This window comes from Chinchilla lanigera, unplaced genomic scaffold (assembly GCF_000276665.1).
Source record: "Chinchilla lanigera isolate Chin_1 unplaced genomic scaffold, ChiLan1.0 scaffold00039, whole genome shotgun sequence".
NCBI lineage: Eukaryota > Metazoa > Chordata > Mammalia > Rodentia > Chinchillidae > Chinchilla > Chinchilla lanigera.
Genome location: NW_004955440.1, coordinates 14,634,148 through 14,650,353, shown reverse-complemented (window position 1 = coordinate 14,650,353; position 16,206 = coordinate 14,634,148). Strand labels below are relative to the sequence as shown.

Sequence of the window (16,206 nt, the reverse complement as noted above, 5' to 3'; positions counted from 1 at the left end):
ATGGCTCTAATTATTTTAAAAAGGAAAATAAATGTTGGTGAGGATGTGGAGAAAATTAGAAATCTTATACATTGTTGGTAGGAATGGGGAATGCTTTGTCCCTGTAGAAAACCATTTGGTGCTTTCTGAAAGCACTAGAATTATATGATCGTGAAACTCTGCTCTTAGTCACAGACTCAAAAGCACCACAAAATGGGTACTTTAACAAATGCACATTCGTAGTGGCATCATTCACAATAGCCTAAAGGTAAAAACAACCCAAAATGCCTACGAATGAATCAATGCATAAACAAACTGTAATGCTAACATACAGTGTAATACTGTGCAGACACAAAAAGTAATGAAATGTACACATACTATCACATGAATAAACCTTAAAAACATTATGCTAAGTGAAAAAAAGACAAGGACCAATAATTCAACAGAAAATCTGGTGAAAGAACAAGAGTGACCCTTAAATATGTGAAAGGATGCTTTCATTATAAGAGAAATTAAACCTACATGGATATTATTTTTCTTGCCTCAGAACTCTTGTCAGTGAGGGTGGGTAGCAATGAACCCTCAAATATTGGTAAAAGATGTCAGGCATAATGGTGCACACCTATAATCCCAGCACTCAGGAGGCTGAGGCAGGAGGATTGCCTTGGGGATCAAAGCCAGTCTGGGCTACGTAGTGAATTCAAGGACAGCCTGAAATACATAGTGAGACCCTGTCTCAAAAAAGCAATGGACAACCCCCCCAAATTCGATTATTCTCATTCTGTTAATTCCTACCAAAATTGTAAACACGTTTCCTCTAACTCAGTAACCTCATTTTGGGAATTTTTTTGGCTAGAAGTTCATTGTTTTGGCTAACAATGGATACTGACTTAAACATGGCCTGCAACATGTTTTCATAAGGCTGTATGCTAAGAGTTGGGAGCCATTTTTTTTGAAAAAAAAAAAAAAAATTGTCAAAGCACTGAATATGTACAGATTTTCTTATAACTGTTCCCTAAATGATAAGAGTATAACAACTATTCACATAGCATTTAGTGTATAAGTAGTCTAGAGATGACAGAGTATATAGGAGCACATGCATAGGTTATGTGCAGATATCATGCCACTTCAAATAAGGGAATTGAGCAGCTATGCATTTTGATATTCACAGGGTTCTGCAACTATTTTCCTGTGGATACAGAGAGATGACTTGCACAGCAGTTTCCACACTGCCCTTGATTTCAGACATCCACTGAGAGTCTGAGATACATCCCCCAAGGATAAAGGGGACACCGCTGTACTACTGTAATAAATATACACGTGGAAAGGGCATATTGACAGCTGATGGTCTAGGGAGGATGGAAACCTCTTGCATTGGCAATGAATGTGCACTTGAGAAGTGCTGACACCACCACCTTGGAGGAACAATTCTCTGAGCATGATGTTCTGGGAGCGGTTGTGGGAATTCAGAATGTTTCAGATGGGAAGGTGCGAGGCATATTTAAGAACTGCTGAAGATAATTTCAGCACATTTTAAATCTGTAATGAGCCACCGAAATGGAACTACTGCATTTTTAAAAATCCTACACTCTCCATAGTTTAAAGGGGCAGGAAAAGCATTTGTTACAGGAAATTCTTCATAATTCACATGATTTCCAGTGGCCACGGAGCTTGCTCAGTGGGAGGAATTCTCTGTACTTCCTTGGAGCTGATGTATTTAATTTAATTTTAATTAAATTAAAATAATTTAATTCCCTTGACAGCTAACAAAATAAATTCTGAGCTTCCCAATAAAGTAACTTGTTCAATGTCACAACTACAAAACCGAAAAATTAGTCATTCTCAACTTTAGCTTCTGTAGTGAGCTTATGAAAAAACAAAAACCCAACCAACCAACGACACAAGCAAATAAAAGAAACAATATAAGCACAAGGTGCCGGCACCCTGACTCACTTTTGATTTTGAGCTGATCAGCCTGGGATGAGTGAGACCACACTTGTTTTTAGTACCGGGGACTGAACCTACATCTCCAACCCTTTTGTAAAATATTTGACAGGATCTAGTTAAGTTGCCCATTTGAAGTGATGATCCTCTCGCCTCGGCGTTCCACAGTGCTGGGATTATAGGCACACAGCACCACTGGTCATGTATGCAGTTTTAAATGCTCTCCCAGGTGCTGACAGCCAGAGCGTGGGAGAGGCTTTCGGACCTGTGTGCCATGCTTTTTAAGTGCTGCTAACACCCACTATCACCTGGGTTTCCTCACCACCCCACTCCTCTCGGCCGCCTGCACGCTGCTGCGCAGCTCCGAAGGGAAAGCAGACCCCGTTGGACGGCCAGCGTCCCGCCCACCCCAGCCGGCCACCCAGATGCTGAGCTTCTGCGGCTCGCTCTCCATTGTTTCTAGAGGCGCTGGCGCTGCCGCCAGTCTTACCTCCCTTGCCAACAGGACCTGCCCAGCGTCCGGGACTGGGGCTCATGATTTACAAAAGAGCAGAATGTGTGCACTAGAGTAGCTTCAATTGTCTTTTTAAGACGGATGTTATATGGAGGCAAAGAATTACCCTAAATCCCAAGCCGGAAGAAGGCTGGGAGTGGCAGCAGAATGGAGTCACCGGTTAGAAGCATGTGGCAGACACACTCGGTTTCCGACTCCCGGCATTAATTCCCTGCCCCAAGCGCACCCAAGGCCAGAGACTTGCTTCCCCCATTACAGTGTGGCAAACATGAAGGCATTTGGCAGCTGAATTTAATGTACTCGCTGGTCATTAACTGAATTTACTGGACCGTGTTGCGTCAGATGGGGCTTTCCAGAGGGCCTCGCAGACCGTCTCTGGAGTCCCAAGCAGCAGAAACGCTCTCCGTCGCTGGCTTTGAAGCACGCTGCTAGGCATCCTATAGCTACACGGGAATCATGCTGCAGTCCTAGTTTAGAACCGGAGCCTTCCCCGCTTGAGGCCCTAGCGTGGAGTCCAGGCAGCACCTTGGTTTCAGCGCTGCTGGATTCCTGATCCACAGTGCTATCTGCGCTAAGCTTGTACTCTCTTTTACTTGGGGCCTAACATACAGATGTTCTATGCTGAGAGCTGAAGTCCTACCTTGTGGCTAACCCTAACCTGGGCTCACTCGGGTCGTGGCCTGAAACCTACTTATTGCAGTGACTCGAGCACTTCATGTAGGTACTAGTAAGACAGGAGCTGTGCGCCCGTGGGGTCCAGTGGCCCTGGGACAAAGCAGAGGAAGGTCAGTGTTCTCACGTACCCTCAAGGTTAAAGATTTTCAACACTGGGAAGTCAAAAATGCTACTGCTCTAGAAAGTGCTATTCATGAAATCAAGTTTGTGCAATGGTGAAGTTTTCTGATAGGACTAAAAAGACTCCACGTGTGGCTTAGTGTTACCTCTTCTCTACGCTGAAACATAAACCTCTACAGTTAAGTCACAGCAAAATAAGTCTGTATAAGTAAGCATCCTTCGGACGCACCAGAAAGGGAGGGGTTGTAGGAGGGCACACGGGCGCTGACTTGTTACTGATCCTTTCAAATGGTGCTAGTAAGCCAACGGATACTGACAATGGCATGAAAGGTGAATTTTCTGGGAAGCAACGAAACCACGGGGGGAGACCGTCATGGAGGTGGGGGAGGGGGTGGAGGTAGGGGTGGGTGGTGGCGGGGAAGTTGGATTCCTATGGCGCTGGAGCTGGAGGACAGGTTAGACACCGTGGAACTCCACCCGTTCACTGAGTAACAAGAGTTCCGGGATACGAATACCAGAAAAGGGATTACAGCCCAGCTCAACAAATTCTTTCGCTACCATGCTGTTTTCTCCCTCTCAATCATTTCTCCTTTGTCCCTGCTCTTCCCCCGTATGTATAATCTTTGAATCTTATAGTCATTGCTTAGAATTATTGGTTCACACAAGCTTAGCTACATGATGTAATAAATCATTTATTGTCAACCTGGATATTAATGCCTTCTACAAAGCTCTAGATTAACTGTATATTCACCTTAAAGCAACACCACTGGCTTCCTTCGTAAGCGTCCAGGACATAGAGACAACGCGAAGACCTCTGCCAGCCTGGTGCGGGTAGCCTCCTCTGCAGTTTCAGGACTTGCCGATCTTACAAATGGCTGAACTGCGGCCCAGAAAAGGGTAACCTCAGCCAAATCCTGGCCCAGGGTCTGCTCCCACTGCCTGGTGCTGGCTTGAGAGTTCTGCAGCACTAACTGGCTAGACGGGGAGAAATTGGTTTGGGTTTGCTCGGTGCTGGGCGAGGAACCTCAGTAACGTTTAGTGCACTCAGTGTGGCGGTGCGAGAGTGGGAACACTGTCTTCTGAAGGGAATTTAAACTGCAAGGACGTTTTCAGCAAGTGGACTGAGAAGCACAGTCCTTCCATCAAGATGGCCTTTTTCATGTTAAAGATGGGAGGTCGTGGTTGAAGGGTGGTGACTACCCAAACGTAATTCCTGGCTTAGTAATTTACTAGTTATATAGCACAGGGTACCCTACTTCTCTGATCTGTAAAATGGGAAAATAGGACGTCACAGAATTGGTGTGGGACTGAACGGAAAAGTCACTGAGCAAGCCACATGCTCCAGGAACCGGTGTAATGCGGCTGTTATTGATGGGAAGCGCTGACTTTAATACAATACAGTATGCAGGGTTCCTTCAGCGATCCTCATCTTTTAATTAAGTAGTTTGCCAAGGCAGTTAAAGGAAAACACTTGTCACTAGTGTATTACTGACCAACAAAAACAAGGAAGTGTCTGAAATGTCAAGTCCTTATTGTCCCACCCCCCTCTGTCCCCAAATATGCAGCTGCAAATACCATACTATTTTTAAGATAGGTATTGTGTATGTATTTTACAAATATGCCCTCTAGATGCTAAAACCAGAACCATCTGTTAACTCCTAAAGTAATTAACTTCTCTGATGATTTCAAGCCACCAACCTTCTGTCCCTACCCCCCTCCCAGGAAACGCATTCCCAGTATTCTACAAGCCCCACGCTCTAACTCCACCTCCTCAGAACAGAAACGGGGGTGCTGCCCTGGCTGTGCCCCCTGCAGAGATAGACTCTTCAATTTAGTAAGTGAAACAAGATACCCACGGCTTCTATTTTTTGAAAAGCACTGGAAAAATGTGTACGCAAATAAGCGAAATGCCATCCATGAAACAGTTAAAACCACCAACAGAAGGCAGGCTTATTTTTTCTACTTTACTTCAAAAGGAACAGATAAATTGGTCATCAGTCTTTGAGCAACGTTCTGGATTGGCCACCACCTTCAGAAACTGTAAAATAGACGGTTCGTTTGTTTTACTTATTTATAACATATATATCACATAAGGCAAGTTGCTTCATGCTTTACTTCCAGTAAAGTGGGGGAAAAGCTTTCTTTGAAATTGGCACTGAAGTTGTTTTAAGTCCTTAATAACAAGAAGATAACATCCAACTATAAGCAGAATGAACACAGTCATAATACATATCAAATCGAAATTACTTCCTTTATATATCATCAGCAATGAGTAAGTCCAGAGGTAGTATGGTAGAAACGAGCATGGATCCTATCAGGTCACAGCCAACGAGGAAATTAAAATTTTTTTTTTCTATGGTTTTGACCATAAATTGCTTTACACATTTAGGACCTGAATAAAAACCACTCTCAGCAGAAATCTTGGCCCATTATTCAACTGACATGTCAATGTACAACTTTCAGGACTGCAGATATAAAAAATGTAAAGTATAAAATTATGTTAAGTTTGAAATGGTTTTAATTGTATTCATTAAAAATATTTACATTTCCCAGTACTTACTTGACAAAAACCCCCTTGCAATATAATTCTACTCTAAACTCTTAATTTATAAAACAAGGCTCATTTATGAGATTTCAGTGACCACTATACTTGCAAATTACATTCTGTAAAATATTTTAAGAACTTTCTGTATCAAAGGTAGTTTACACTGGATTATCTGAAACCCAATAGTGCCCACAGATGAGCTTCTTAAATTCTTTTCATTAATGCTTGGAAAGCACTGTGAAAATGAAAAGTGCTGTTAAGTGCTATCAATTCCCTTAAGTTTTCACTTACACTGTGTGCACATTGTGAAATAAACACATATGCAGCATGTCCATGTTTTGATATGTATTTTTTATTTCCCTGCAGTTTTCACTTATCAAGAACAAGTAACAGGGAAAGTTGTCTGAACTAGTGCATAAACAAACATTCTGAAACACCACTACACGTATCTAATTTACAAGAACCGTATAAAAAAGTCACTAACACACTACACTATGAAGGTGTCCGACGCTTACAGCCAGACTTTTCCAACCCGTTACTTGCCTTGTAGCCACAGGAAAACTCTCCAGAACTGAAAAGACAATCTTGCCACAACCTCCCCCCTCCCAACACCGGGGATGGCTCGATATCTAGACTTCCAATAATTATTGCAATGGTACAATGCAATACATACCCGGTAAATATCATTTATGTGGTGTGTTACAGTTTTAAAGCCAGTTAAAATGCAGCCTTCGGATAAAATGTAATCCTTGAAAAATTGTCATATCTGCACAGTTTAAATGTGCCAGACACATAATTTTTCCTAGTCCATTTTTTCTGTGTAATTTTTTTATAAACTGGTATTATAAATAGAAATATACATTCAAAATATATGGAAAAGTGAGTTACTACATTAAATTTGCATGTATCGATCCATCCCTTTCCCCTGCACAGTAATAGAAAATACTATTTTGCCTTGAACTTCATATTTGACAGTGAAATGCCACTAAAGTATTTACCAAAAAGTCCATCTAGTCAAATTGTGAAACAAAATGAACCAAGTGAAAACTTTACAGTTCCTTTAGAAAAAAAATTACAAGAATTTCATTTCCTAGCTATGAATCTTTAACTTTTTAGACACAAAGTTGGATTTATTTTTACAAGATACAAAATGTAAACATGGCAAAATAAATAGTTAAAACAAGTGATGCAGGATCCCATTTCATGCTCATGATCCCATTAAAGAATTATTTTTTAAAATCCATTCAGTTGCAAATTCAAGTGCAAAAGCATGATGATGAATATCTACTATTCAAGTAACAGAAATAATATTGATGATACAAATAAACTATTTTACAAGGTAGTGATTTTCCCAATTTTACAAAATATACATCACACATGGATTTAACATCCAATATACTGTAGTCCACTTAGGTCCACTGTTACGCTCTGTGATCCACAGAGCGCCGCCTTTTGCATTCAGCTGGAATATGAATGACTGCACACCATCCACACAGGTCAAAGCCTCATGTTTTAGGTTATGTCACTTCCATAGCTACTGTTGTCTCTGCTATTCCATTTAAACCCAATCTTTCTGGTTCATGGTTCTCTCTATAATAAGGCAAAGAGTAAAATAAATATTAATACTCTCTAGAACATATTACCATTTAGTATTTACAGATGACATTACATGATCTCACACGATCCTTCCCCATTTTTATCATTTTTCAGACAGGAATGAGGAAGCTTTCTTCAGCTCATTTTTTAGACAGGAATGAGGAAGTTTCCTTCAGGTCAGAAGTTCCATAAATTTCTAATTATTTGATTATAACTATTTAGGAAAGAAAGTAACTTTAATAGAAATTAACGATCAATTGTTTATGAAATAAGTAACACCGGAGAACCCAAGTTTTTCACAAAACAGAGCACATACTGTTCCAAAAGAATTAGCAGTAGGAGTATAATACTGCTTAAATTACCTGCTACTAGAGTTTAACTCCCTAGGCTTAAGGTCATGTGCCATGCAAATCAACTGTTTCTGATTTAGTATTCTCCTCGCATTAGTGTCACCGAAAGAGGCAAACTCACTCTGAGATACAGCACAGATTTAGTTAACTACAGAATTTTTTCAACTTTATTACCGTAGACTTAGAATAATTTACTTTCTTTCTTGGCATAATACAAAAAAAACACCAGTTTTGATTTGAAACCAAAACTGTGCGTAAAACTAATAACAATTCTCATCCTTCAGGCTGCTCAGACCACAAAACAGTAATATAACAATAGGTGAGGACTCTGAAATATCTCTCATTAATGTGCCACCTGACATTCCCTTGATTATTTTAGTTTTCTTTGTAAACAATTCTGGCTGACATTTGAGCACCCTACTAGAACTTCAAACGAGTAACTGAAGCCACAGAGCTGCACCCTCAAGAGCTGTTCAAAGCCAAGTCTGTTAACAGACCCGCTTACACAGCGACAGTGCGGCCCGTCCCCCCCACGGGGAAGCGGCACGGAGGGAGGGAGGGGGCGGCACCTGCAACACACACACACCTTGCTATGCTGCTGATGGCGCTACTGGGAGTAACCTTTGGCACCCTGTCCATACTGGCAGCGACGGTGGCAAGTTTTAAGGCTGTTGGCGACGGTGCGGAAGTCCGTGTGTTGATGTGCACATTGACTGGAGAGACAACGCTGACGTTACTGAGGTGCACTGCGTTTGTCAGGCAGGAATTGTTCATGGGAAGGGTTTGAGGGCCGCTTGTGCACAGTGCTGGGATTAAGTGGTTTGTGGTAGTGTGGCCCACTGTCCTTACAAGTTGTACGGCGGAAATCCCTGGGCTGGATGATAAAGCCATATTGGTCGAGTATAATGTTTTAGAGGTTCCTGAAAGAAAAAAATACACTCCGTTAGTGTCATGGGACGTTAATAAAACTCTTTTTAAAAACCAGGAGTTTAATAAAAACACATGCAAACGTTCGTATTCTAATAGAATACGAAGTTAACTTTCCGCCTAACAGCCTCTCCGAGGAGAGCCGACGGTCAGCAAGGGCAAGGTACTCACTAGCTGTAACACCAAGAATACCCTCTTGTTTTTGTCTGCATAAAAAGGCTTCGCAGAGTATTCTACTGCCTCTATTTGTGGCAACCTTGGCGGAAAGTACAACAGGACAGATGGAAATGACAGCCAAGTCTCTCCAAGAATTTACAGATACATGAACATGAGTAAGAATCTGGATCATGGGTAATGCAAACCTGGAAAATCCTCGAGCATGAGAGCGAGCTGAAGAGCAAGCCTTTGGGGACCGGGGTAGCAGGAGGCACACGGGATCTGGTATCAACTCTGTGTCTCATGAGGCATCGTCAGAGAAAGTATGCCTACTGATATGTGAGAGTGGGAAAGTAAACCTGAACTAAAAGCTGGTTAAAGACGGTCCTGGGTTATAGCTCACTTTTAATCAGTGCATGGACTTCCTAAAACCTGAGGCAACTCACAGTCTCTGGATGCACCGAGGAGGGGTGGAGTGTTGCACAGCTAGGTATATCCAGCGTTTGGGAGAAAACAGTGAGTTCTAGAAAAGTAACTACCCTTTCCAAAGGTATTCTAAAGAGAACTGACTGCCTTCTCACACGTTTTCCCTTGGATATAGAAAAAAGCGAACCAAACTCAACTGAGTTACGACTTCAGGCCAGTGAGTGCCGTGTGGGAACGGCAGCCATACCTGAAGGCTGGACAACACCGTTTATGCTGCTGTGGCCGGAGTTCTGCTCCTTAGCTACCTCACTGCGACCTGGGACAGGGGCACTGACCACCGCAGACGCAGCGAAGTGGGCGCTGGCTGAGTCAAGCGTTTTGGACATACAGTCAGAGGTGCTCGAGCCCTGTAAAACGGACAAAGTCAGATTCTCAGTTTTTCAGTTACAGTTTCACAAACATTTTAAGGAATGGGGTAAACCCAAGAGGCTGCTGCCTTTCGAACCCCGAGTAGTCACAGGTGTTTAGATGAAGAGATCCAGGGTTCCACAGACTATTTTTGGTATGTATAGTAGGAAGTGACTAAAAACTAGCAAGAATTATTTCTGAGAAAGAACTAGGGTATTAAAAAAGCCAAACCTTTCATAATGTTCTATTAATTTTTCTAATCGTGTTAATAAATGATTTTTAAAATGTTTGACAAGCTGATATGATGGAATAAGTGAATCACAGACGTGACTAACAGTCATTTTTGCCATAACAGAAAAACCTGTCTTTGTCCTTCCCTAACTTTTTCAGTAGACTAAGAATACTTTAAATACAAGAGACTGCCAAAAAGGAAACACAGGTAAGTGAAATGACCACTCCTTGATTATGTGTGAAACTTGCTAACTGCTCCTCCAGTCAACAGCCCTCTAGTCTTTTAGCCAGCTCCAGACCTACGTGGATGACCCAGGAGACGTAGCTGACAGTGCCCAGGGCCGCTGAAATGTTCATGGTGCGGGACTCAGGGTCTTTAAGGGCAATGGACTGACCCTTTTAAAATGAACCCAACTGTGACGGGCAGACCCCGGCCTAAGAGCTCACAGAGCAACGAAACTCAGATACCTTATCATGTCTGAAGAACCTTCAGAGTTATGGAGCAAAAAGACTTACTCTGAACTTTAGTGTTTTTAGGCTGGTCAACTTGGAAATAATTTTTTGGTTTTGTTTTTAAAGTCGTAAAATAACAAAGTTATTTCTTACACAGCTCTGGAGACTAGCAGTTCACATTGAGTCTTACAGGGTTCTCATATCAAAGTACTGGCAGTCTCTTCCCATGGTTTTATTAAGTACTTTCGTTCTTATCACTAATACCCTTATTTAATTGTTGTCTGTGAACAACTTCCTGTAGTGACGATTTTTTTCTATAGAAAATGTGATTTACGGGGCTGGGGATTTAGCTCAGGGGCACAGCGCCTGCCTGGCAAGAGCGAGGTCGTGAGTTTGGTTCCCGGTACCGAACAACAACAACAACAACAAGAAAATGTGATTTACAGAGGCAAGGGGCTATACTGCATAGTTCAAAACAATTACCTATCGCCCTACAAGGCATATCTACACACAGTACTTAAAGACATGGTTTAGGAAGGCATTTTAAAAGTTATATTCTTGAAAAAAAATCGGGGAGATGACGGTTGTAATAATACACTGATTTCTCTGAGTTCTCAATAACCCTTCCAAAAGCAGCAATTATTTCTTTCCTAAACTAAAAAATACTATCTTTGGCTCCAGTACTCTTTTTGAAATTTTCAGAGACTAGTTAATGAACCAGTCACTTAAAATCATATAAATTAAAAATAAATTTAGATTCTTAAAATCAAGAGTGGCAATCAAAGTTATTTCCTATGACTTGACTGAAACTGTACAAAACTACATAATTACAAAACAAAGAGGAGAAGACAGCACCATGATTAAAAGGCAGGTTACCTGTGCTTTCGGATGTGTCTGCTGCGAGGAATGCTGAGATTGCTGTTTCTGCTGAAGCTGCGCAAGTTGCTGCCTTTGCATCTGAACTAACTGCTGTTGATGTGTCTGAAATTGCTCTTCTGTGATGCCCCCCGTTACTGGTGAAGGATAAATATGTTTTAAAGTATTTTCAACAACACAGAATATGATGTAAACTTATTGCACAATTAAATCACAATATACCAGGAAAAAAACCCTGACCCAAGCGACTAATCTTTCAAGTATGGCATACGCTTATACCCATGATTGCTTTAATATCACATCCTACATGTTTCACATGCAGTTTTTATTGTGTAACACAGTGAGGACATTTAGACAGTGTCTTTTAGATCACTCTTGATTCTATTACGATGGCTATATAATGAGGCAAAATCGAATTTGGTACTACGAATAATGATGGCTAAGTTGTAGCTGGTTTTCATGACACTGAAGTGAAAACACTTTCCCTTTTATTATAAACCAGAGTAGAGAACAAAGATGTTCATCTAACATAACTACAAGCCACAGTTAAGCCAACAGGCTCAAGGCTTAAAATAAAACCAATCCACAAAAATATGTGCTGGTAATCAGAAAAGCTTTCTGAACATTAGAGATACAATGCATCTTTGGAGGTAATCGATTATGCTGTGATCAAGTATATTAACAAGGGGTTTCAAATAAAACAAGATCTCTTTTCTTAACTGACTAAACCATCAGCTACTAAAAATCATAGCAGCAATCATTTTTCTCAAAGAAATGCAAACAAAATTTCATTCACTGGTGTTTAAGCAGACCACTGATAAACTAAGTTAGGGGACACAGCTATTTCCGTGGAGGCTAGTACTTCTTCCCCCCCGCATTGAGAATGAACTCAGGCCCTGCCCATGTCTGGGCAAAGCTCCACCACTGAGCTATATGTCCCGGCCCTCTTTCTAAGGCTGGCATTAGATTTGTGACCCGCCTGCCTCCACCTCTGAAGCAACTAAGATTACTATGCCCAGTGAAGCTGGTACACTTTCGGAGGTGTGACGTACTCAATCACATCAATACAGTAATTCTACCCTGCGACGGCAGGCTGAAGCCAGGGTCTCGTGCTGCCCCACCGCGAGACAGCCCCAACCCTCCCCTGCTTCTTATGGCTTGCTTTCTTCTCTCCTATTTAAATCAACAACTACTTACTATCTACTCTGGTGCAGTGCGGTACCAAGAGTTACAGTGAGAATGGGAAAAGCCATTAAGAAGGCCCTTGCTATAAAGGTCTCCAGTGCAGTGGGGAGGAGAAGATGCATGTAAGGAAACACACGCAATGGACTACCGCTCTGCGATGAAGATGAATTTCAGTCGCACGCAAGAAAGCGGATGCACCTGGAGATCCGAACGTTAAATGAAACACATCAAGACACGAGTTTGAATAGGCCAGGACTTCTCTTATATTAGAAACCCAAGTTATAAAGAGCAAAGTGAAAGATAAGTAATAGGAAGTAGGGACACAGAACCTTCTCAATGGGAAGGGATCAAGAGAGAGGGAGGAAGGAGCGAGCGACGGAGGGGGAAAAGAGATGACAGAAGGAATTAGGATGTGTACGTGTACCCATTCCACAGGGGGATAACAAATATTATGTACTGTAACAACGTACTAAAAAAATACTTGCAAGTTTTATATGCAGTTGAGTGATCTAGTCAATATGACATACAGGGAGGGGTTTAGATTGGACTATACCCAAAATCCAGGTCACATTACTCCTTCCGAAGATTTTATTTAGTAGGATCACATATGAAAAATTAAAAAATGTTTTTATAATTGAGACATATTACAAGTTATGTCTAGTGAAATTCTAGTTTCTATCTTTAAAATCAAATGAAAATGCAAAGCATTCATGAATTTCCAGATGTGTGAAGGCCACCGGGAAGAGACAAACAGCTTACTGCACACAAAGGCAGGAAGGAAAATCGTGTAAATAAGACAGTCAGCCCCGGATATACAATGAGTGGACCACCTCAGCAGAAATGGACTTGGAGTCTGGTATTAACGAAGTCCTTAACTCTAGCACTAACTGCCCAGGGCTGAGCTTCACGCGCCGTGGAAAGATGAGGCTCGCAGGGGTTAACTCCGCAGAAGAGACTGAGTCAGGAGAACGTCAGTTTGGTGCCTGTTTCAAAATGTAAAGAAGGATGAAAAGCTTTTTTTCTTTTCAAAATCTTGTAAGGTAGCTGATAAAATCTTACTAATTCGTAATAAGATACAGGCTGAGCATCCCTAGTCGGAAATGCTCCAAATACAGAACTTCCTGACTGCATGACACAGAGTTTTAGATTTCAGAGCATTCTGAATTTTGGATTTTCAGAGTAGGGATGTTCAATCAGTAAAACATACACTAATATTCCAAAATCAAAAACACTCAAAAATCTGAAATGCTTCTGATCATTTTAGATCAGGGACACAACCTGTACGTATCTACATTAGTGAAATGAACAAATCAGTTTTTAAATTAAAACTTTACTTTGGGGTTCGTAGTTCATGGCTAACGATGTATTGCTAACTGGACGCGTTCTAACTTGCTTTTAGGAGCACAGGGCCATCTACGTATATGCTGAAAAGAGATGTGTAAGACTGCCTGCTCTCCTGAACGCCTGCATCTCATCTCTCCTGTTGGGACCATCACCTTACTCAGAAATGCACCCTTCTCCTCACAAACTCGTAAAATCCTAACCCAATCTCAATTCAAATTATACAGATTAATGGTCAGTATTTCTCAATCTTTTTAAAATTTAAGGTAACTTAGACACCAAAAATCTCATCTCTGATCCGTTTCTGGTTGAGTGTCATGGACACAATTTTATAGTGTGGATGCCCTTTAAAAACTGCATTCACTTTTTAAAAAAAATCTTCTCCCAATCCTAAACTCAAAACATATCCAGTCTTGACAACTAGGTCTTTCTTTACTTTTAAGGTGTTTTGTATCTGAAACAAGTGAATGTTCTTCATCCAGAATTATCTAGAGTACTACTTAGGGTTACTTCACCTCTAGTAAAAACAGCAAACAGTAATCATGACCAAAAAATTGGAACACATACGGAACACCCTAACTCCTCCACCATTTTTAGGGTAAAGGGAAAATGGTGCAGTTTTAATGGTGCAGATGCAGTAACGAACTACTCTTCTCCATGCTGACCTTACTAGCAGGTAAAGGAAAAAAAGAAATGTGATTAAAATCACTCTTTTTATGAATTACTTTTCCTTTTATAAGTCACTGAAATATGTCCATAAGAGACTTTCCTTACACTGACTCTAAGTCATCAAGAAGCACACATTACTGTGGGAGGCTGAGGCAGCGGGATCAAAAGTTTGAGCTCAATCCGTCAACTTAGGCATTTAGCGAGGCCCTGTCACAAAATAAAATAAAAAGGGATGGAAATGTAGCTCAATGTGAAGGTCCTGGGTTCAGTTCTTAGGAAAAAAAAAAAAAGCATCTATTAAAATATATCAAGAAAGGATCACAGTTATAGTGAAAAAAAACCTACTTAGGAATGAGACAGAGGGTAGGCACCCAGCTTTGACTGAGCTAGTGCTGACACGCAGCCAAGTGGAAATGCACAGAAAGAAACCCTTTCTGCCTCTCTTGCTCAGAGCCGAGCCAGATTCTTTTCGCTAGTTGGTGCCCAACAGGGGCAGGGGTGGGACTTGCTAGCTTGCAGGGAATTCACCTAAAACTGCAAAGTCCTGTAAATGTACACTGCTTTGTGAAGGTAGCAGTATTTCTCTAGATAGATGGGAAGTTAAACGTTTTACAAAATGTTCTGAGATAACACATTCTAATAGACTGGTATACTTACTGGAGAATTTTCCCCTTTATTTGTCCAGATGTGTGGTTCTATACATAAGCATCACACTTGAATTTTTAGACATTGTGCATATATAACCCACAGTCTCTTTTCCACGAAAGCTCCTAACCTTTCTGGCTAACTCCTACGTATCTGATTCATTATCCATCTTAGATTCCACAGTCTGTTTTCATTCCTCCAATGAACCCATGTACCTTTTCTTAGAATACCTGTCACCATCCTTGGAATGCCGACTGTTTTCAAAGGTCCTAGGCATCTTTCATTTCACCCTCTACCTTTCAGGTCTGTGGTTCCTACACGGTGCTCTGCTGATGCTGACCTTTCTCTCCCATTTGCTGACAATGACCCATGAAAAACATACTGTGGATAACCCCACAGATTTTACACTAATATATAATCTAAAAGTTCTAGACACTGTTTCTTAAATTTGAGCCCGAAGAGGTATTCTTGAGTATATGTAAATTTCTCACAGGTATTTGCTAGGTTTGTATTGTTGTTTCATGATAATCTTATAAAAAGCTAACAGAAACAGTCTGGATCTTCAGATGATCATTTCCCAGTAGAATATGAACAGGTGATTTTTGTGCTCGTGTCTGCCTTTGTTTTCATCATCTTTTAACTTTTATTGCAGTATTTTTCAAACTGGGCTAAGACGATATTAATCTTGGGGAGGGCACGAATTTTTCAAATACTGTTTTAAATCTAATTTTCTAGCACTTTTTCACCTATCAGTTAGGACTTGACTTTTTTTTTTTTTACAAGTTTTAACAAATGCTTTACCACAATGTTTGTTTCTTTTTTTAAGAACAGGTTCTGGGTCAAGATTAGGGGTTGTGAAGAGAGGGGCATCCTAGTTCAAATCTTTCCGGGCATAATGGAGAACCAGGAGCCTCAGGGTTTGTATAAACCATTCCACTACTCTGAAGACAAGCATGTAATCCAGAAAAGTTGACATTATCTCTCCAGGACTGTACACACCTATAACAGCTACAGGCAAACTGACAAATAGACTGCATAAATACAGAGTGGAAGGTAAGGGGAGAGGGAGTACGGAACAAACGGGGGTGATGATAATGAAACTTTAATTTCGGACACCCTAGGTAAACAGTTAAAATTAACAGTTATTTTCTTTAGCAGTCAAACTA

At 41.0% G+C, this 16,206-nt stretch overlaps 1 protein-coding gene across 1 annotated transcript in view; it reads right to left on the bottom strand.

Annotated features, from left to right (window-relative positions):
• Window positions 1-5,182: 5,182 nt before the first annotated feature.
• The window catches only part of Epc2 (enhancer of polycomb homolog 2 (Drosophila)), a 71,212-nt gene continuing 60,188 nt past the window's right edge, over window positions 5,183-16,206 (bottom strand). Inside the window, exons 10-13 of the mRNA XM_005390801.2 lie at window positions 11,201-11,337; window positions 9,480-9,639; window positions 8,310-8,643; window positions 5,183-7,367 (exon numbers count right to left, since the gene is read on the bottom strand). Coding sequence (XP_005390858.1) covers window positions 7,295-7,367; window positions 8,310-8,643; window positions 9,480-9,639; window positions 11,201-11,337 — 704 coding nt within the window. The 3' untranslated portion in view covers window positions 5,183-7,294. The remainder of the gene's footprint in view (window positions 7,368-8,309; window positions 8,644-9,479; window positions 9,640-11,200; window positions 11,338-16,206) is intronic.